We start from the raw sequence: 23,680 nt of genomic DNA on the forward strand, positions 1-23,680 counted from the left end.
AGCAGGTCGTTATCTCCCGAGGGTCCCAGACTGCGAGAGGGCACAGGCCGGGCTGGGGGACAACCCCCCCCCCCCGAGTGCACAAATTTTTGTGCACCGGGCCTCTAGTGTATATATACCAAGCTAGCAGTTAGAAACACAGGATTGGAACTAGAGCAACACATGAAGCATAGATTCCCTTATTTCATGGATATTAACATGGATGAATTGACCGTCTTCCATGTTAATATGCCTGAGACAACCTGAGGGTGGGAGATGGTGGTGGGTATAAATTAATTATAGAAATAAAGTCTTGGGATCATAACCATTTAATAGATCATTGGAGTAACAGACATCAGTAACAGAAAACCGAGGGAAATAGGAAGAGGGCAATGGCATAGAAATCCAAAGAGATTTGGATTTAAGATTTTGGTTTAAGATCAACATTATTAAGAGCTGTAGAAGTATTAAGTAGCTGGAGGATTGAAAGTGATGATGGGTTTCTACAACCAGAAAGCCACTGTTGATCTTGGGAGCTTCCTGAGTGGAGACGTGAAAGCAGCATTCAGACTGACTGTAAACAAAGAGTGAAGGAAAAATTTAAGTATAAGACAGAGATGGTGAACTATTTAAAAAAGCTTAGCTATGAAAGGAAGGAGAAATATGTCAGTAATTCAGATGAAAAAAAACAGGGTCAAAAGAAGATTAGTATATTCTATCTAATAAAAGACAAAAAGGGTAATTAACCATACCTCCGCTACGCTTCCCATTGGCTAATCAGGGCGATATGCAAATTAACTGCCAACAAAGATGGCGGCCGGCAGCCACTCAGCTGAAGTGAGCAGGAGGCTTGCTTGCTCCAGTGATGGAGGAAGCCAACGTTCCCCGCCTGCTGTGGCCTGGCTCTGAGCTCTGGAAGCAACAATGTTTCAATTATAGAAGCTAAACAAACCCAAGATACATGCTTTCAGCTGGCCGTGGCCTCAGAGCTGGGAGCGCCAGTGACGGCAACAATGTTTCAATTATAGAAGGTAAATAAATCTCAGAATAAAAAAAAAAAGAAAAAAAGGAGAGGCTGGGAGCTTCAGTTGCTGGCCAGCCTGAAAATGGCCCTCAGCCCCTCACCCAGACTGGCCAGGCACCCGAGTGGGGACCCCCACCCTAAAGGGGGTGTGGCCAGCCTGAAAACAGCCATCAGCCCCTCATCCAGGCTGGCCAGGCACCACAGTGGGGACCCCCACCCTGAAGGGGGTGTGACCAGCTGCAAACAGCCATCAGCCCCTCACCCAGGCTGGCCAGGCACCCAAGCGGGACCCACACCCTGATCCAGGACACCCTTCAGGGCAAACCAGCCGGCCTCCACCCATGCACCAGGCCTCTATCCTATATAGTAAAAAGGTAATATGCAAACTGACCCTAACAGCAGAAAGACTGGGAATGACTGGTCACTATGACACACACTGACCACCAGGGGGCAGACACTCAATGCAGGAGCTGCCCTCTGGTGGTCAGTGTACTCCCACATGGGGGAGCTCTGCTCAGCCACAAGCCAGGCTGATGGCTGCCAGTACAGCGGTGGTGGTGGGAGCCTCCCCCGCCTCCTCAGCAGCACTAAGGATGTCCGACTGCAGCTCAGGCCTGCTCCCTGCTGGCAAGTGGACATCCCCCAAGGGCTGCTGGGCTGCCAGAGGGATATCTGATTGCCATCTTAGGCCCAATCCCCCAGGGGCAGGCCTAAGCCAGCAGGTGGTCATCCCCCGAGGGGTCCCAGACTGCGAGAGGGCACAGGCCAGGCTAAGGGACCTCCTACCCCCGAGTACACAAATTTTTGTGCACCGGGCCTCTAGTTGTAGGATAAGACATGAAGAGACTCAAGATACAAAAAACAGAATAGTATTTGATGAAAAGTTATGGAGGAGAGAACAGAAGGTAATAGTGGAAGTGTTTTTGGAGACTGACCGATAAACATTACTGCAAGTTCTGATAGGTCTGAAACCAAGACAAGGCTGTAGACTGGCAGAATAGGAATGATGCATGCTTATCATATTTCTTGTTTTGATTTCATTATTATATTATAAACTAGAGGCCTGGTGCACAAATTCGTCCACCAGTGGGGTCCCTCGGCCTGGCCGGTGGGATTGGGCTGAAACTGGCTCTCCAACATCCCCTGAGGAGTCCTGGATTGCAAGAGGGTGCAGGCCAGGCCGAGGGACCCCACCAGTGTACCATCGGGGCCGGGGAGGGATGTGGAAGGTTGGCCAGCCAGGGAGGGACTGTAGGAGAGCTCCAGGGCATGTCTGGCCTGTCTAACTCAGTCTCAATTGTCCGGACCCCAGCAGCAAGCTAACCTACCGGTCGGAGCATCTGCCCCCTGGTGGTCAGTGCATGTTATAGCGACTGGTTGACTGCCCTCTGGTGGTCAGTGCACGTCATAGCAAGTGGTTGAGCGGCCTTAGCATATCATTAGCTTATTACGCTTTGATTGGTTGAACAGACAACCGAACACTTAGCATATTAGGCTTTTATTATGTAGGATCCTTTAATTCCTATAGTGTTCAACATAGTGATTCCTCAAATATTCAGATGATGATGACAAGTAAATTTTGAATAAAACCTGAAGTTCTCACTTTAGCCTATTATTGTGGATATATCCCAAGAAAGCCAATATCTTTGTTTCATATAAAGATAAAATCTCCAAATTTTGCCCTCTTATCAAATACTGTTAAGTACAGCCTTACTTAGGCTATATCTCTGTTTTCAACAACAGGCTGATTCCTACCCAAGGCTATTAGCAGATGCCACCTATCCATATAACAATCCAGTAGAAGATTGGTTATTACGAATTTTTCCACTTTGTCAATGAACTGAAACTCAGAGATAGTCTAAAAGTTTATAAGAGAAACAGCATGAAGATGGTTCTGTTAAATATCATATAGTTTTATGTTAAATGACATAATTGTTGCTATACTTAAAATATATACTTTAAAAAATTAATAACATCTTGAAAAGGAATAAAAATGGAGAACATTGGGTTAAAAGCAATGACATTAGTTTGTTTCTAGGATTACAATTTTAAAGTATTCATTATAAATATAGTATCTATTTTAACTTCATTTATTATCAGCTGAAAGTTTCCAAGCATTGTTGTGCAGTAAGTATTCTTTTTTAAAATATATTTTTTATTTATTTCAGAGAGGAAAGGAGAGGGAGAGGGAGAGAGAGAAACACCAATGATGAGAATCATTGATCAAATGCCTCCTGCATGCCTCCTACTGGGGATCGAGCCTACAACCCAGGCATGTGTCCTGACTGGGAATCAAACTGTGAACTACGGGTTCAAAAGTCAATGCTAAACCACTGGTCCACACCAGCTGGGCAGTAACTATTCTTAATTGGGCATTCCACCATATAAAATTTCATATACAAATTATTTACCTTGTAGTTTTCTATTATACCACAAGGGGGCATACATTACATTATAAATCTGCATGGGGAATTGTACAGCAGTTTCAGCACTGAAGTACTGAATTTAATTATACTTTAATAACTAAAAGACAAATGAAACACTATACAAGATATTAATGAAATATTTCTCACAAATTTTTATTCTTAAAATAGCACTTTCTTTCTCTGGAGAGATATATTATATGTATCCAAACATTTTTTCAAATGTGCAAGTTATTCTGAAAACCATGGAAATTATATGTAAAAGAGAATTACCGTCTGACACAATTTTTAGCCGTGTGGAAAACAAGAATCAACATGAGGGCACAGATTCTCATATGGTGAGTCTATACTAGTGCATGATGAATCAAATTTAGATTACTATGATTAAATATTTGTGCTTGCCAATTTAGTAAGCATTTCTAAATTGAGTTTAGCTGCGGGGAGGAGGGAACAACAGACACTAAATTCATGTCACCAGGAGGAGTAGTTAATGGAATTAGTAGTGGGGCATCAAAATTCACCACTACTACTTTAAATAGAGTAACGTCATAAGCCATTTTTTTATAGAGTCCATCTCAGCTGCTTAAATGAAAATTGCAACATAATTTAGTTTGACACATAAATGAACATTTTAAGATATTACATTTTTATTAAAAGGAAAGTGTGTAAAGTGCAGTCTATTAATGAGAACAAGTGTAATATTTTTATGCTCCCATAATTTATATGTAATAACATTTAATGTGCTATTAAAATCAACTGAAAAAAATTAAGTGGTTCAAAATTGAAAAATTAAAATAATCCCTAGTATATGAAAAATCTCCTTTCCATTTCTAACTCAGATATTAGTCATTAAAATTAGAGAAAATTAGCTGTCCCACTTATATAATTCCTAGGTATGTAATAAACTCTTATGAAAATGTATTATGCAAAAAGAACTGCAGTGGGCCATGTAATTGTTTATATACTTTATGGGATGATGTATGTCAAATGACACATTTCAATCTCTGGGGTTGATGATGTCTTTATTTCCTTTTCTTGCATATATCCCAAAAGAAAGAAGTAAACACTTTAAAACCTTGATTCTTTTATCTTATTTTTTTGTTGTATATACTTATCATTTTATAGTTTCTATATATATAAAAGCCCAGCAACCGTTATGGCAGAACGACCAGAATGACTGGAACAACCGGTGGCTATGACGCGCACTGCGGCAGCCAACCAGCCTGATCCGGGCCAGATCGGCCACCCCCACCTCTCTCGGCCCTTCCCCCTGTCTGGCCCCACCTACAGGAAGCATGCAACTGAGTTGTCAGCACCCCTTCTGAGGGGAGATGCCCATCAAGTATCCAGAAGGTATACAGAAGGTGCTCAGCGAGGAGTCCGCACGGGTTGTGTTCGCACTTTCATGCTGTCTTCCCCCACCACCACAATGCCGAAGGAAGCCTGATTCAGGAACCCCGTGCTGACCACCAACATGGAGAAACAGCGTGTGATAAACATCATGTCCCACAGCCGCCTGAATCTGCCTTAAGAGGAAGACACTACAGACCCGGAGCGGGAAGATTGGGACTGAGACAGAAGGTCTGGGAAAGCAGGGCCACGGATGGCCGTGTTCTGCGTTTGCTTCCCGACCCTGCTCCCCGGCCTCCTCCGTGTGCAAAGGGCCTGTATCTCTGTATCACTCAGGACAAAGGCCTGTGAGTGAGTGAAGAACTGTGGCTGTGCCTGTGGCTGCACTCAGCATCCTGCCCTCATGGATGGGAACATATTTATGTGCCAGAATCTAAAACCCTCTTTATCTGTAATAGCGCAAAGAATGCAAACCCAAACGTGTTTCTAAACAGGACTCTGTCCGGCTGCGCATGAACCCAGATTGAAGGCGTGCTCTTTGCTGAGGAGGCTGCAAAGACTGCTATTCTCTCGAACGCAGGCAACCTGGAGAGGTTTAAAGGGAAAAGGAGATAAAAATAAAACAAAATAGCAACAAGCTCTGAAGCCGCTGCCGATGGCATCAAATCCTCCACATGATGGTGATGTCAGAGCCCATCTCCCCACACCTGGGGCTCAGACTGCTGAGCTGCTGACACCTGCCAGGTTGCCTGGCACCAGCCTCATCTACACGGCCACTTTCAACTTTCTGCCAGCTCCTGGAGGTGGGTGGGCTCGTGGATGGAGGCTTCAGTGTTAAAGCAACCCTGTTGGTGTAGCATAGACCCGTGGGCTTTTTGATGAGAGAGAACCCATAACATCCCTTCACAAATGTGTTTTTAACTGTTCTGAGATCACCTCCCAGCCTTGGTGACTCTCAAATAGGCCTCAGCGATTCCACTCACCCGATGCAAAGACTGATCCAGGTTTCAGGAGACTGAACCCTCGACTCCCGGAGCAGCCACGTCCTTTCAAAAGGAAAGTCACCCTGGCTGCAGGTCCTTGCTCTTCGTCACTTTGAATATTTCTTGCCACGCCCTTCTCTACCCAGCAAAGCTCATTTAGAATTGAAGGCCAGATAAAGAGCTTCACAGACAAGAAAAAGCTAAAGGAGTTCATCACCCCGATCAGGGGCAGGGCCAGCCAACCACCTGCGGCCCCTCCCCCCTGCTGGCCTGGCCCATTGGGCCCTCATCAGGGTGGGCCGGCCAGACCCCACCTGTGCACAAATTCATGCACTGGGCCTTTAGTATAAATATAAAAAACTAGAGGCCCTTGGCCTGGTCTGTGGGGATCGGGCCAAAACTGGCTCTCCGACATCCCCTGAGGGGTCCCAGATTGCGAGAGGACAGTTCTCAGGTGACGCACCCCAGAATCAGGCTCCTTCCTCTCTGGTGGTGGGTGCATCACCCGAGAACCACAGCTGCCAAGTCACCGCAGCTCGGCAGCTCCTGAATTGAGCGTCTGCCCCCTGGTGGTCAGTGCGCATCATAGCTATCGGTCGGATGGTCAAACGGTCACTTAGGCTTTTATATAGATAATTTTTCTATTTGAATTGTTTTTCTTTAAATGGAAAAAAATACATTTAACATAATGCAATTTGAAACAACTAAGGAAATTTAAGGAAGATTAGCTTTTTAAATAGTTTTATCTAGAAGTTACCTCACAGTTTTCCCATCTTTCCATTGAGCCCTTTCTAAAACTACCTAAAATTTAAGTGTATAAGGAAAAACATTTAAGCACACCTATTTTAAATCTTTCTAGGCTTTAGTGTTTTCTCTCTTGCCCATTACTTGGAGAACCATTTATATAAAGAGCAACATATACTGAGCAATCTGAACTTTCTTGTTTTACTAGTAATTGCTAATGAACACAAATTGCTGCATGCATAAAAAGGATTTTGTTTTTAAGTTTAAAAATGTTTTAACAATAAGTACATAACCTATGATATTGAGCAACAGAAAGAGCATTGATTATGAAGAGGAAAAACCTGCTCACCAACTGGCTGTGTGATCCAGAGGAGGCCCATTCAGCTCTCCAAATCTCATTTGCATATCTTTAAAAAAGGTGTCACCTCACATTGTCAAGTACTATAAAAACGTCCAATGACTGTATTGTACACCTGAAACTAACATGACTAATATAATATTATATACCAACTCTACTTAAAAATGATGTATACAACATTCTTAGCCTTCTCTGAGTTGCTTATTATAACCATCACTTTTGAGACATGTTACTTATGAAGTAAAATTGATTTTTATTACTGACTTTTCAAAACAAAAAGACATCACCATCACTGTTGTCATCATCATCATCATCCTCATCATATTTGCCCTAACTAATCTATAGGATTGTTGTGAAAATTGCAAAAAGCATGTGTCTTATAAATTATTGTCATGCAAGTGTAAATAATGATTATTGAAATATAATGATTTTCATCTAAGGACATGATTATACTGACTAAATGTACTTAACTATGTAGTTAATTGTGCTTAACTTAATGTAGTGATCTATCTGAGTGTTTTTCTTTTAAACAAATAGGATACTGTGAGATCTTCAGGACATGATTGTTCTGGTTATGAGGTAGGCAACCTTCAATGTAGATTCTGCTTTTCTGACAATCAGCCAGTTTTTGTCACTCTTGGTGCACCAGAAAATGGAATCTGACTGCTGTACAGCTTGGATTGAACTGGAAGGGGCAAAATGTCAACACAAGAAAAGAATGTATCTCTTTAGAATGGGACCAGTCCCTAAATTTCTGTGCCTTTTTCCATTTTTTGGGGACTAAGGGCACAGTTCCAACCTTTTCTAAGCTCTATGTCAGCTCTATAGGTGTAATTCTGTGAAGAGATTAAAACAGATTTTAGCCTATCAGATTTCTTGCTCTCCCTTTTCTCCTCCCATTACCTTATAATATAAAGAATATAAAAGGTAGTGTAGCCACAGTGCTGCTAACATTGCTGGTTGAGCTAACTGATTCAGTGCTTGATTGCATCGTTTAATGTTGTGCCCCAGTTTCAGGTCATTTCTCCATTATTAACCTAAGGCAGTTCAGTTGAGTATTTATTCATTAAATAGGGGAATATAAAAGATATACTTGTATTCATTCTATTACTATTATGCTTTAGTAGATGATTTGTGGATTTATTTCTATAGCCCTTATCCTTTAATAATGTTAAAAAGGTCCATAAGAGCATATTTTGGCCACTGTAAAATATTTTTAATATATTTATAAGCATTGGAGTATAAACATAATTATTTAATTTGTTTCCAAAGTGTTGCTATAAAATTGATGGGGGAAAAAGAATTCTGTGGGATATACACATTAGGATACTCACAAAATGGCTGTTGGTTCTATTTAAGAATAAGACATTTCTTTTCCCTGCTGCTAGAACCCATTTCTCCTTTCAATATCCTTTTAAGCTGATACAGACACAGGGTTTCCATCAACTTTGACAAATAGTACACTTTAATTAGTTCTGTGGATTGCAGAACCAGACCACTGGATTGAGTTCTCACTCTCCCCTTTGCTCACTAACAAAGCTGGATTTGCTAGTTGTCACATGATAATAACATAGCTCTTTAAAGAAGGTGGATTCAATCTCAATTAAAATGCTGTAGACTCTTTACAGGATAGTTGCAGCTGTCCTAAAGTACAAATAGTTTTCTGAAAGCAGGGAAACAGGCAGAGTTTACATTAAAATGTGATTAGCAATCTTATCCTGACTGCTTTAAGTGCCTGGTATGCCAAAGGCATTCTCTAAATTTGGGACATTTTGTACTTTACTATAATTGGAAATGGTTACTAGGAATTGGGTTAGCCTGAGACACAGGTTCTTTAAAATTAGGAGCATTATCCTATGATTCATGTCCTACTATCCAAGCAACACATTTGTATTGAGAGGTCCTTTCAGGGCAATGTCAACCATCCCAAAAATGGCTGAAAACAAGAATGGAACTAAAAAAGCTGTCTCTGAGCAGCCAGAATAGAGCCCAGGCTTTCAAGCCCAGCTCAACACAGAAGCTGCCCCCTGGTGGTCAGTGCACTCCCACAGCCAAACTCCTGCCTGGGCCAACCTCTCATGGTTCCTCCCCATGGCCAGCTGGCCCCAATAAGGACTGGGTGAGATGGTCCCAATGGGCCCAGATTGCTGGCCAGGCCAAGGAACCCCACCCGTGCATGAATTCGTGCACTGGGCCTCTAGTTTCTGTTATAAAAGAGAACTTGGTCAGACCCTCAGAGCTTGTGTACTCAAATTTGCATAGAATTCAAGCTGATGTGACCCTTTGAATTCTCAGACAACAAAAAATTAACAATACTTTTTTAGGTGGGCGTCCTAAAATAGGCATTGTACAACTGACACTGATAGCCACTGTTGGAGGAGGTAATCTAGAGGACTTGACCTCCAGTCGACCTTGGGCAATCAGAGCTTCTCACCCCTCCTCTGTCCTTGGAATATATATTCTCCTCACTGTTCCCACAATGGGAGCCCTTTTCAAGGATGTGACCTTGACAAAGCAATGTGTTGTTCAGACCATCTGGATGGTATACATGACTGAACCCAGTTAAGACCTCTATGTGAACTTTAAGATTCTGGTGGTGGATGTGATCTACTCTTCTGGTGGCCCTTCAAGACAAGCTTGGTAAGTTGCCTTGCTTATTAAACCTGCCACCTTCAATCTGAAGTTGTCTGCCTCATTCTTAGGTCTCTCCCACCCTCTCTGCACAGGGGCCAGTTTGCTAAGCAACGTAGCCCAAAACTGGACAGGACATTGAGAGGGGAGATGAAAGAACTATAGGAAGTGGTCAGAAAGTAAAAAAAATAAAAATAAAAGGAGAAAGGAAGGGAAGGGGGGAAGGAGGAGGGAGAGGAAAGGGGCAAAAAGTTCTCTGGAAGTCATTTAATGCAGTGCTCAGTGCTTTTCAAACTAGGGTAAAAGATCCCTCTTAACATTTTTTGTTAGTTTCCAAACTGTCGTAGACTGGTAGTTTTATAAACTACAATAATAATGAATTACCAAAAATAAAAACATAAAAATGCAATCATAATTTTTTTTTGTTAGGCAAAATATATAAAATTAACTCTGTCAACTTGTTATAAAAGTTTCTCAATGTGTATTCTTTATTTCTGTATAACAGTTTGCTGATGGCACTTATCTGCTAACCACACCTGAGTAAGACTGATTTGGATATATAGTGTAAAGGCAAAGAACTCTACGCCACCTAATAGCTTTGGTTTTTGATGATGTACATGATGATTGCATGAAATCACATAGTCATCACTATTATACCCATTTATTCAAGTTTGGCAAATATATGTGTGTATTTTTTTTAAAGAAAACACACAGGGAAGAAACTTGAGCAAGATTTCCATGCAAATGCTTAAAATGTATAAAATGCACAAGGATAAATCAGCCTCACTTACCTGGAAAATTCACAGGTGTAGCAAATTCATCATTTGCTCTTGATTATGCCAATGCCCTTCACCCAAAGCCCAGCAGGACTGCACATGCATTTTAAGCAAAGTGGGTTTATTATTTGTTGCAGAGAGAGAACACATGCCCAAGGACCCACAGGCTATTTTAGTAAGAAGGTGTTAGAATGAATCTATTACAGGATTTGGACTTTGTTTGGGTGATTGGGGAAAGCTATAAAGATTTGATGCTGCCAGAAAGTAGGGACAATTCTGTTTTGAGGGTGGCACACTGACTTTTGCCTGTGCTTAGCAAAACTTCATCATGTAGCTTTGTTTGTTCATGTATCATGTTCTCAGAGTACTGCTGTCTGAGGTTGATATTCTGTGAGTTTATATCCAACAGGAAACAAAATGACCTGGTTGTGAGCGTCAGAGCAGCTTGTAATTATACTGATGTCAAATCAGTTCCAGACATCAGAGGCTGCTTTCATTCTTTTTCAATGATGAGTAAAAATGGTATCATATAAAACTGGAAATAAAACTTAAATCTTGTTCATTGTCCAAAATCCTAATCTTTGCTTTCCCAAAGGCTTTGGGGAATTTTTCTCTGGTGATGGTGCATAGGTTTGTTAACAAGATCTTTTGACCTAAGTGAATAGTTTACGTAGCCATGCAGTGTACATTATGGGGAAAAAAAGTGTTTTAAATTAATTAGTCAAGCCCACTACAAGTTTCAAAATATATCTACTTACATATTGATCCTGAATAAGTTTGCTACATGAGACCATCAGGCACCATGGCTGAGACATCTAGAACAATTTGGGAAAAGAACTTCATTTTTATGGGCTCCATTTTTTGGGTGGGCAAAACTGCAAAGCAGGAAATTGAGTTACTTGGATAAAAAATAATGCATTTACTAGTCAGTATGTCTCAGTCTGATGTCTTACACTGTTTTAAAATAAAGCGTTTCTGTGCAATGTTTTTACATTGTAAACAATGACTTGTTTCCATTTGCTTCTCTGAATGATTGTTCCCAAGTGTAAGTAGCAAAGTGCAAAGATTTTATCTCACTCGTGCCTTTTTCTTCACTGTCTGAGTTCCTGACATGAAGCTGATCAGTACACATCTATGGGACTTAAACAGCCTACTAGAACTTGACATGTCTTAGCTTAGCATTTATGTATGAACTTCTGGCCTTCTATCTTAAGAAAGTTTTCTTTAAATTATACTGTAGTCCTGACTTTTATATGACAAGTGAGAATTCTAAATTCCTTTGGAAACAAGTAGAGTCTCTTTAAGGATTTCTTTTGAGCATAAAAGAGTAAAATACCAGCTAAGTTAGCAATTTGAGTACATATCATAGGTTGTGTATTTGAATCTTTACTGTTGACAGAAATTCAGTGAGAATGCTATGTTATCGTTATCTAACAATAAAGTCAGGTTTCCTTAAACAAATTACTTTAATAGACCAATTCAATCTATAAAACTGTTAGCACTCTAAGAAATAAACAAACTAAAACCAGCCTTATTTGTATTCTGAATTTGTAGGCTTTTAAAACACTTTGCAGATATTGACTGTGTCCAGCTAGGCATGTATTTTGGTCCATAAAGTAGAAATCCACATTTTAAAACCTAGTTTGTTGGTTGATCGTTGTTCAGACTTTCCCTGGTCCCCTCCTCCTTGGGTGTCATGGACAGATAAGTCATATAGAGTCTAAGAAGCATGATTGTGTCTAATAGTTTTTTCCTTAATTAATTTTGTTATACTATAGACTTGATGTCTTTGAATACCAGGGTCCCATATGAACAATATTAAGACATTACATTCAGGTTAACTTGAAAAATTGCTCCATTTGGTGAAGTATGAGGTGTAATAAAATATGCCTTCTCACTCACATATTTAAAATTTATTTTATGTTTATTCAAGTCAAATAATTCTTTCCCCGTATATTTTTGTATTTTAATTTCAGGAACATTTGCAAGACAATCAGAAAAGCTATGAAGTTAACAATCTGCTCTGGCACTGTATTGCTGTCTGGACTTGTGTTCAGAAAAATAGTCCTCATTTGAATAACGTGCTTGAACATCTCACTTTTCATAAAACACAGCTTCAAAACAAATGCTGGTAAGAGGGCGTATATAAATCCAAAATAACTCATGGAGAAACCTTTGTGTTTAAATGTTAAATAACCTTTGTACTTAAATGTTAATCACACCTTAGTTGACTATGAAAAAAAATTTATAATCTGAGTTCCAAAGACAAGGGCAATTTATATATTTTGCATTAGTTCAGTTCATTAATAAATTGTTCCTATTTTTTGGAGGGGGGCTAGATAACCATGCATGTATTACAATTTGTCTTTGTTTAATGAAACCTATTATTAATAATTCCCATACTTAAAACATTTTTTATTTTCCAACTTGTTAAACAACAATGAAGTACAGTTTATTATTTTGGGGGGAAAAGATTGTTTTGTTATGCCTTACTTGTACAACAAAAGTGAATCTTGACTGATAAGTGTTAGTTTCCTCCTGTACAAATGTGAATTTAAGAAGGGAAAAGAAGTCTTAAATTACTACAAAACAGGGCATGGGTTCAATGGAGGAGAGAAAAAATGTAAAGGAGTATTTCTGAGGAAATTGATCAGAGATACCCCTTTCAATTATTTGAGGATGATCAGAATTCCTTTTCCAATGCTAACAATAATAATAATCTGCTATTCCATAGCAAGTTACAAATTAAATTGTCATATTTTTTTCTTTAAATTACTTCCAGTTTTTAAGCCTCTGGCAGCCCACTCTGTACCAATGGTCTCTGTATATGTAAATTATAAGAATTAAGAGCCTCCTGTATGAACCAAAGCTGTTTTCTCAGTTTCATTTGGAAGTTTTGGGGAATCTAGATCAAGTAAAGATTTCTGGAGGATGGCTTAGAGTTTGTCTAATTTCCTAGAAATAGCCTAGTCTAGAAGAGAGTTCATAAAGAACTTATTCCATCTCATAGTGTGATGAGAACAACCTACTCACTATTGCAGTTAACAAAAATCATGATTCTTTTATATTTCATTTATTTTTAACTTTATTGTTGACACTATTACAGATGTCCTCATACACTCTCCCTCTTTGCCCACCTCAACCCAGCCCCTGCCCCCCCCCTTCCCTCTGGCCATCACCACACTGTTGTCTGTGTGTCATGCATATATATTCTTTGGCTAATCCCTTCACCTTCTTTTATCTAGTATCTCCCTTCCTAGTGAGGCTAGCATCTTTAAATAGGAAAATCAAAATGCAAATAGAATATATGTGTGGAGAGCGGCTACAGCGTTTGGACAGGTTCAAGCCTCAGACTAATGAGAGGGCATGGTCCTCTCGTGGCAAAGCCACGTACAGGTCCCAGCTTTGAGGGCAAAGCCCTCACAGCACAATTATAGCCAAAGGCTATGGTGGTAAGCTTGACCTTATGGTCCGAACCTGTGGTCCCAGGTGGCTGAGTGATGTAGGCTGATAGAGTTCTCAGGTGCATGTAATTAAGTAGATTTGAAACTCGAGAGAACATTGTAAACATCTTGACCACTCCCTTGCTTTGCCTCCTGGGATCTGACTATAAAATAAAAACTCGGCTTGGAGGCTGTGGCACTGTCTCTCCATCTAAGAAGTGTCCCACCTGGCCCCAACTGTCTTATCTTGTCTGTCTTCTTTAATCCTTCACCCCCCCCCCTCAGGTTCACCACTGATCATGCTGGACATGGTTCAATATGTTATATCAATGATATAGAATATAATTTTAATAAATATGTATTAATATAGAGCTGCTAAATGTAAGAAAAGTTAGAGAGTTTTATTGGTGCAAATTAGGCTGATTCTTGTCAGACCAATCTTATTATAGAAAGCAAATTGTAGGGGAATCAAACACAATTTATTTTCAAAGGACAAACAACTAGCACTACTTTAGCTCTTGGAAGACTCTAACTTGGTTTTAAAAACAAGTTATATTTTAACATAAAAAAGTAAATATTGTATGACTTTGCCAAATTTATTTTCAAAGTATTCTAATCATTACCATGTAAATAGGTTCAAATAAGTGCTGAAATACTAAAAGTGGCTGATTAAGAATATCTGATTAAGGAATTGTTAAGTCAAGGAATTGTTCCTTTAACCAATTTTCAGTTTTATTATATTGCATCAACATTGATCTAATTTACTTTGTTAATGATTTGTCTTTAAGGCAGTTCTTTTTTTTATACTTAGTATTTTATAGATTTGGGTATGTTGAATTTAATACAAAACTTTTTACTTTACAAATGAAGAAACTGAGACTAAGTTTATTAGGCTTACTAGTGGCTGGAGCCAGATTTTAAGGGTCCCAGTGTAGCACTCTTCTTAGTCCATCATCCCACTGTCATTCTGGCTGTATTATTAAGGAGAGAACTGCTCTGGGCACCTGGTCGCTGAAACCTGACTTCTTTTTTCTGGGAGGGCATTGTGGAAATCAATTGAGGGAGGGCATGGCAATATTTAGACAATGCTGAATAAACAGAGGGGTAAATTGAAAGATGGCAAAACAGAGTGACTGTTTATAATAGAAAGGACAAGATACTTGTTTTAAAAAGCACTGACAGTTTTGATCCTATTTCGTATATTTACTGTTTTTTTAAGAAAACGATTTGATCTTTTCTTAAAAAACAGACGACTCTTGAAACAAAAATAACCCACTGACATTAGGAGATTAATGTCTTTTTAAATGAACAGTTTGACTAACTTTTCCATTAGTAAAATATTCTGTTAGTTATACTAACATTAAAATATTAAAAAATAACTTTTATTCTTACAAAGTATTTATGTTATTTATGTAATAGCCTAAACTGCTTTTAAAAAGTAAAGAGATCAACCGAAGGATTTGTATGCATGCATGTATATAAGCATAACCAATGGACACAAGACACTGGGGGATAGGGGAGACCAAGGGAAGGTCAAGGGGAGAAAAAAAAAGGAGACATATGTAATACTCTTTGTAATACTTTAAGCAATAAAACAATTTAAAAAAGTAATTATTCTAGATAAAACAAAACAAACTGTGATATAATTATCAAAATCAAATCAGAAAAGCCTTTACATGGTCTCACATACTCCTAGAATTGGGAACATGTGACAATGAAGAAAATGAACTAAGTATGCTTAGAATGAAATAGAAATGTTGGGGCATCAGACCTTGATAGTAAATTAAGACTTTGTCAGAATTTGCTGGACCAGATAGCCTTAGAATTGTGACATGTGGCAGAAGATATCTTTGGTTTAGTACCTGAAGTTCAAGGCCAAGTGAGTATTAACAGGAGCAATTTTATTTTACATGTAAAATACTATGTAAAATAAGTACCATAGCGATGAATAAATGTTCAGAGATTTAAAATGCAGAGGGAGACCATTCAACTGATCGATTAGAAGAAATGCTATTAATATTGGCAAAAATTGCTGGTGTCCATACAGGTGAGTGGTTCTCCTCTGCCCATTTCTGCCCTCAGTGGGTATCCCATCATGCATGTGCCTGCCAGACTTCTCTTAACCCCTTTTATAAAGATCACACAACTCAAACGGAAAGAAATGGAAGCATGTGGTTTCAGCTAAGCCTGAATCCATGAAATGACTCAAAGGAGGACTCAGAATTAGAGCAACCTCCGCTCTATGGGGGTTGGGCGGGGGGAACAAGGAAAGGAAGTGCACTGAAGACAATAAATTATAAACCGGGGTGAAGAAGTAGAGAAAAGGAGAATCCGTGAGCCCCTCCCAGCTGCCATGCACCAACCTTTACCTTGGAAGTTTAGCAGCCCTGAACTGCAGATAAGCAGCTTGCTGTAAAGCAGATTTCCATTTAATATGGTTACACTTTATATGACGCTTCATCCTCTCAATGCTCCACCTTGTGGTTTGGCCTTTTATAAACTGCCCTATTTGCTCTGGTGAGATAGCTCAAGCCAGTACAAAGGGCTTTCTAATCCAACATGAAAATAATGAATTGTGTTTATAATTGAATTATTAGCCAATGATGATTGCTAAGAAGTGCAGCATGGCATTTCAGTAGAGCAGTATAAAATAAAATTATATCTCCAAAAGCAAAATAGCCGATTTAATTCGCCCCATGCATGTATTCCAAAATAAGCTTAACAATTTAAAATTATGTTGACATAGTGAGTGTTTTTCAGATGTACAGTATTTGTGTTTGCATCGACATGAATCGATCAAAGAATCAACTGCTTTGCATAGGCAAGAAGCCTTTTACTTCTGGCTAGATAACTGATATCCACATTGTCTTTATGATCCTCAGTGATTATTATGTTTATGTGACAGTCTAACAGCATTCAAACAAAGTTTTCATTAATAATGTTTCTCATTATTCATGAGGTAAGATGCCAATGTAGGTCCACTTTTCTAATTTATTTCCTGGATTTCTTATTGATCCTTTGATCCTCTGAGTTAAATATAAACATTTAGTCTCTATCTAGGGTAAATATATCAATTATGCTTTGCTGTATTATAGTACAGTGAAAAAAATTCAACTTTAGATCAGAAGACCTGAGTTTGAGTTTTAGTTCTGTTTTTTGCTGCCTAATTTTGAATGTCACATAACCCCTCTGAACAGTCTGTTTAGCAGTTAAATAGAAATAATAGTCACCCCAAAGGGCTTTGGGGGTATTTAAATAAGATAAGTAATATGAAAATACTTTTGATACACTCATCATCCCATAATATTTCATTTCCTGATAGTTCATATCTGAATTAATTTTTTTTCCAGATGGAGTCCTGCCTAAAGAATTTCCATCTCAGTACCTGACACATGTCTTCTGCTCAAGTTAACCAAATTAGACAGCTTAGCCACTACATTTCAGAACTGTCCCCTGCTCTCTACTGCCACTGTCACAATCTTGGTTTGGGCCATTATTGTCTCATGACTCTTGTAGCTTATTAATTGATTTCTTTGCCTTAATTTTTCTTCTCCATAATCTGTCAAAGTCTGCTGCCAGGGCTGCAACATAAATGTGATTATACCATTCTCCTACTTAAAATTATTTAATAAGAACTATTTTTCCTGGCACAGGGGTTGCAGCCCAAATTAGGGTCTCACAACTTGACACAATTTTAACAAAAGAACAAGAGTTCCTGCCGCTGTAATTAATTACTACCAACACAGTCAGAGAAGTGCCTAGTAGAGCTGAATGGAAGAAAATAATCAGTGGCCTACCTATGCCTTCTCTGACGAGACAGAAGTCATCGCCTATATTCTCCACATTCTTCTCTGGAGCTTCAAAAATGAAATTCTGTAAGCAGGAGAAAGAATCCTTTTAGCAGACATGCTAAAGCCTGGCTTTTCATATAGTCCATCTCTTCTGGGTATCAAAAATTAAGCACTGGCAAAATAAATACAGTCTTTAAACTAGTTTTCCTAAATGTTCACAGTCAAGAATGAAATGCTGACTGCCCTCTTCTCCATGTTCAATGAAGATTGAGACTAATCTATAGATATAAAGAGCCAGGGTCCATAACATCCACAATGACCTAAGGTTCCACCGAACACCCGAAGTCAGTGCTGGGTTGCCATGGCGCAGCAACCCAGCCCTGACTGCTGAGGGGTCTTCGGATCAGACCCAGAGAGAGGCCTGCAGAGACAGAGGCAGGGTCTGATCCGCAGCCTCCATGGCAGCTGTTGATCAGCAGTTGCCTCTCTCTTTCTCTCTGGGCTTTGCCAGCGATCCACGCCTCTGTTTCTCTCCAGGCCTCCGCCGCTGCTGATCAGCCCTGCCTCTTTGATCAGGCCCAGAGATAGGCCTGGAGATGCTGACTGGCATAGAAGCCGACCAATCAGAACCAAACCTGGGTGAAGTGCCAGTAGCCAGTGGCTGCCTAGCAGGCAGAGCTTTTGACGCTGACTGGCATAGAAACCGACCAATCAGAACCTAATCTGGGTGAGCTAGGAAGTCAGAACCTAAGGTGTGGGCTGAGGAGGGGTTTTAAGGGCAACAGCTGTTTTGTATAAGGTGTAAGAAATCGTTTCAATTTTTTAATGACCAGTTTGGCAGTATAGTACATATGGCTGGCTATCAGTCCAGATATAGGGGTTATGTATTTTTGTCTGCCAAGAGCATCTCCTCCTGCTGAAAAAGGCTTTTCCCCCCATTTAAGCAATCCTATCCTATATAACCTATCTATACTAAAAGGGTAATATGCTAATTAGACTGGGTCGACCGGCCATCTTCCAGACGTCCAACTTCTTTCCGGACAAAGTCATGGTGGTGGGGGCCAAGGCAGAGGCAGTTAGGGGCAATCAGGCCGGCGGGGGAGGGCAGTTGGAGGTGAGATCAGGCTGGCAGGGGAGGGCAGTTAGGGGTGATGAGGCAGGCAGAGGCAGTTGGGGCGATCAGACAGGCAGGCAGGTGAGTGGTTAGGAGCCAGCGGTCCCAGATTGCGAGAGGGTTGTCTGATTGGAGAGGGTGTAGGCTGGACTGAGGGAACCCCCTCTCCCCCGTGCATGAATTTCGTGCACTGGGCCACTAGTCCTATATAATAAAACCCTAATATGCAAATCGACCAAATGGCGGAACAACCAGTTGCAATGATGCACACCGACCACCAGGGGGTAGACGCTTAATGCAGGAGCTGTCCCCTAGTGTCAGTGCGCTCCCATAGGGGGAGCGCTGCTCAGCCAGAAGCTGGCTAGCACAGCAGCGGTGGTGGGAGCCTTGCCCACTTCTGCAGCAGCGCTAAGGGTATCTGATTGATGGCTTAGGGGCTTAGGCATACTCCCCTCAAGAGGGCGCAGCCCAGGCTGAGGGACCCCTGCCTCCGAGTGCACACATTTTGTGTACCAGGCCTCTAGTTTATTTATATCTGTCCTCCCCTTTCTGGCCTCTTAATCTAAATTTGAGTTTCTCTTTCTTTTTTAAAAAATATATTTCTTATTGACTTCAGAGGGGAAAAAAAGGGAGAGAGAAATAGCAACATCAATGATGAGAGAGAATCATTGATTGGTTGCCTCCTGGGGATCGAGCCCCCAACCCCAGCATATGCACTGACTGGGGATCAAACTGTGACTTCCTGGTTCATAGGTCGATGCTCAACCACTGAGCCATGCCAGCCAGGCTAAACCTGAGTTTCTGATAAAATTATGGTTAAATCATTATTTAAAATGTCTATCTCCTCCTTATAGAATGATTTATGTATTTATGATTTATGTATTAAATTTATTTTTGGATCATATTTATAAAATTATGTTGATTTATTATAATGTATCTAGTTTTTCTACTCATTGTCAGCTATTTAACAGTATTTTCAATTCCTAAGTTCTTAAGTACTATTCATTTCTAGGTTGGCTAAAATGTGACTCTTTCCTGCAGATTTTTATCATAAACAGTATGAACCAATATTTGTTTTTTTTGTAATTAAAATTTATTGGTAGATGAATATTATATTTGTGAAGCAATACTAGTCTTTATTGAAAGTAATGTATCTTGCAATCCAAGGTATTCCTCTCTTCTGGCCAAATACTTTTTTTTTCATTAAAAACTTTATTGTACATTAAAGTCTGTGTTTTGTTAATAACATTTTTAGGATGGATTCTGCACTGGCTTTGTTGGTCCTTGGGGAGGCTGCCAAATTAAACATGGCCTGCTTGAAAACTTTAATGGACATAATGAGAGATTTTCTTTTAACCATTATGTCTGTTCAGAATCAGGTAACAGTATATTTATTAATTTTGGTGTGTAAAAAAGACAAATAGAAACAAAAAAAATTTGGTACTGTTTAAATTGTATACCATATTATGGCTTATAATGAGCATAACTTTGAAATAATAATTTTAATTAAATATAGAACTAAATTCTTATTTACCATATATCCCAGTATGGATTGATAGATATAGATGTAGATAGAAATAGAGCTATAGAAATAGATATGTCTTGACACATACACACACACACATACATGAGAGGGACTTTAAATTTTATTAAACTTGAAATCATATGGTTATATATGATTTAGTTTCCCCTTTAAAAATATTTAAAACATATCTAAAACATTTTTTGTTGTAGTTAATCCTCACCTTAGGATATTTTCCATTGATTTTTGGGGAGAGTGGAAGAGAGAGGGAAAGACAGAGAGAAACATCAGTGTGAGAGGAACACATTGATTGGTTGTCTCCTGTGAGCCCTGACCAGGGAGGAGCCTGCAACCAAGGTACGTGCACTTGACATGAATCAAACCTGGGACCCTTTGGTCCGCAGGCCGATCCTCTATCCACTAAGCAAAACCAGCTAGGACTCTAAAACATTTTTATTGTTGTTAGGCTTTATTAAAATTTACATTTTAGTGGAGATGTGATCATTTAATCATTTATTGTTAAGCACTGAGTTTGTTTATAATTAATCACAATTAATTACAAATGATGTTAAACAGATTCTCATATATAAAATCTTAATTTTCATTTATGACTATTTCTTTAGAATAGCTTAATAAATTACACTTTTACATTCTTAGGGTAGATGTCCAAATTTCTTTCCAGAAAATATGTTTCTTCCTTTCCTATGAAAAATGTGTAAAAGTGCCATGGTTGTTGTTGTTTTTTTCTGATATGACTCACTTAATTTCCTTTCTGAGCAAGGTCAGATTAATGTATCTTAAATTATCTTAAGATTTGATAAGCACACACTCCAGAGAATCTTGTCTATTCAGGACTAAAATTTAGAATTGAGCTTTACATAAAAATATTCTTTTAAAATATGATATGGATAATAGTATCTCATTGGATTAATTTATATTCCATTGATTACTAATGAAGTTGAAACGTTCTGCATATACTAGTTAGCTGCTTGTATTTTATATTCTTTGAATTAAATTTTATGCATTCTATCCATGTAAAATCTGCCTCTTAATAAGTACATTTAGAAATATTAGATTATATTCTTTTAACAACTCTATAAAATTTGAAGATATTTCTTATAAATACAGTATATTGTTCTTGTTATAACAGAATATGTTTGGATTATCTAATAGCTATTTCCTTATTTTAGAAAGAAAATGGCTCTGTTGATTTTTCCTGGGCCTGGATTATTGTCTCCATCTATATAACAATTCTTACAGAAATTTGTTTGTATGCAGCCATTTCTAATTTGAGAAAAACTGCTTTTATTGGTTTCTGTGACTGTAAAAGTTCAAAAAAATATATTTTACCATTGGACAAACCAGAAGAACAGCCAGAACTGAGGGAAACAAGTTTTTTAGGCCTTTTGGACTATTTCTCTTCAAAAATGTCAGATAATTGTAAGTAAATTATTTTTGGATTTGATAAGAAATATTTAAAAAATGTCTTCCTTTCACAAAATGTTAGCATTTTAAAGTTGGAAATAATTTTAAATTCAGTAGGGCTTTCTATAAACTTAGGAATATTTTATAAAATGGAAATTTTTGATCAATAATTTAAAAACAACTGAAATATAGAGTCAGTTGATTTATGATTCAAATTATATTCCTTGAAAACAAAAGTTGATCTGGGCAAACTTATGAAATGTGCATAAGTTTGTTTTTTTCTTTTTCACATAAGGACTTCTCATCTATCTTCTCTAGGCATCGACTGTTTCTCTTGTTCTTTTCCCACCCAGAAAATTTCTCTTCAATATATAACATAATTTAGTACATTCTTCACATATGTGATCTCATACTCTATCAAAATATACCAGTTTGGTGTCTCAAGACTAAAGGTTGTTTTGCTACTGTTGTTTATGGGGCTATAAAAATAAAAAACTTTTATTTTTAAAATGGTACTATAGGGACAATATACATTCAAAAGTGTCCTTTTAGGTTGACTAAAACTTTTCTTTATGAATATGGTTGTAGTAGGTGTTATTATGGCCTGTTATGTATATGACTCTCACTTCCATTAAATTATGAGATAATTAAGACTGGAGAATCATGTCTGATTTATATTTATATTTAACCCAGCATATAGTATAGTATTTGGCATATAGTAGATGATCAATTAGTCATAGTGGATTTATTATGTAATTAAACAAATTACTAAATTTAAAATATAATTGCAAGATTTTTGCTTCTCTACACTATCATAATATTCTAGGCCCAAAGACCTTGCATCATCTATCCCCTATGCTGGGTACAGTTTCCCCCATTTCCTTGGATGGTTAACTAGTTTTCATCAGATCTTAGCTTGAATATCATCTTCTCATGGTGGTCTTTCTCTCTATGTCCATAGTAGTTTTCTTCTCCTAGTCATTGTTGGTCACATTACCATCTTCTATTATTTTTTTTAAAACTCATTATGAACTGATATTGTTCTGTTTACTTTCTTAACTAGATATTGTGTCCTGAAAGTAATAACATTGTCTTTTTCTTTTTTAAAAATATATTTTTTTATTGATTTCAGAGAGGAAGGGAGGGGGAGAGAGAGATAGAAACATCAATGATGAGAGATATCGTTTGGCTGCCTCCTGCACACTCCTACTGGGGATCAAGCCAGCAACCTGGACACATGCCCTGACCAGGAATTGAATGGGACAGGCAAGTTGAAAATCTTTCACATGTGTTCAATCACTAGAACCACAATGGCTGGGAAACTTTTTTTTTTCTTTGTATATAGGACAGTGGTTGCCACATAACATTGACTTATTAAATACTTGTTAAATGTCTGGCTTGCTGACTGGTTCTTGTCCATTGGTTTCTTGGCATTGATCTAGTTCCTTCCACTTTACATCATGGCATTTCATAAAGACAATGTTTTAAACAACATCTTACATTCAAGTTACCTTTCAGTAATACATTTGAATTTGTGGTGTCAAATTAGACTTGTCAAAATTATAAAGGCTGTATGTAATTTATATTCATTTATATAAATGGAAATATTCATATTTTATAATCACTGTATATGTGAAATGTAAACATCTAGACTGGAAATTAAAGGCTTCCAAGGAATTCAAACACTAAAATAGAGCTACAACAAAAAGAATCATAATATTGGTTTTCAAACATCACCGTTTCTTAATAAATTTTCAAGATTTATTAAGAATTTTATTTTGGTTCAGCTTTGTTACTGTCTGCTTAGCTGCAAAGAGACACATTTTCTCTCAGTATATTTAAAGTGACATCTTTGATAGCTGCCACAGGGTCACTCAAAGCAGAACAGAAGAGTGCCTTATGCTACAGCTTGGTCTCTGGTTGAAGAGTTTCATAGCAGGCACGCTTCTAGGCAAATGTCTAGATGTGCATGTTAGAATGCACTCTACCTTTTATGACAGCTGTAACACATCCCATCTGTTTTTAGAAGGATTTTTTTTCTTTGTTAACTGTCAGTCAATTGGATGTAATAGATTCTTCCACCAAATATTATTCATAATCAACAGGTGAACTGCTCA

At 38.4% G+C, this 23,680-nt stretch overlaps 1 protein-coding gene across 1 annotated transcript in view; it reads left to right on the forward strand.

The window, feature by feature from the left end:
- TMEM232 (transmembrane protein 232) overlaps nt 1–23,680 on the forward strand; it is a gene marked incomplete at its 5' end in the record, with an annotated part of 170,514 nt that overhangs the window by 42,595 nt on the left and 104,239 nt on the right. The window contains 4 exons of the mRNA XM_023756316.1: nt 3,598–3,764; nt 12,266–12,399; nt 19,872–19,995; nt 21,329–21,578. Of these exons, the coding sequence (XP_023612084.1) occupies nt 3,598–3,764; nt 12,266–12,399; nt 19,872–19,995; nt 21,329–21,578 (675 nt within the window). The remainder of the gene's footprint in view (nt 1–3,597; nt 3,765–12,265; nt 12,400–19,871; nt 19,996–21,328; nt 21,579–23,680) is intronic.

This window comes from Myotis lucifugus, unplaced genomic scaffold, assembly GCF_000147115.1.
Source record: "Myotis lucifugus unplaced genomic scaffold, Myoluc2.0 scaffold_0, whole genome shotgun sequence".
Lineage (NCBI taxonomy): Eukaryota > Metazoa > Chordata > Mammalia > Chiroptera > Vespertilionidae > Myotis > Myotis lucifugus.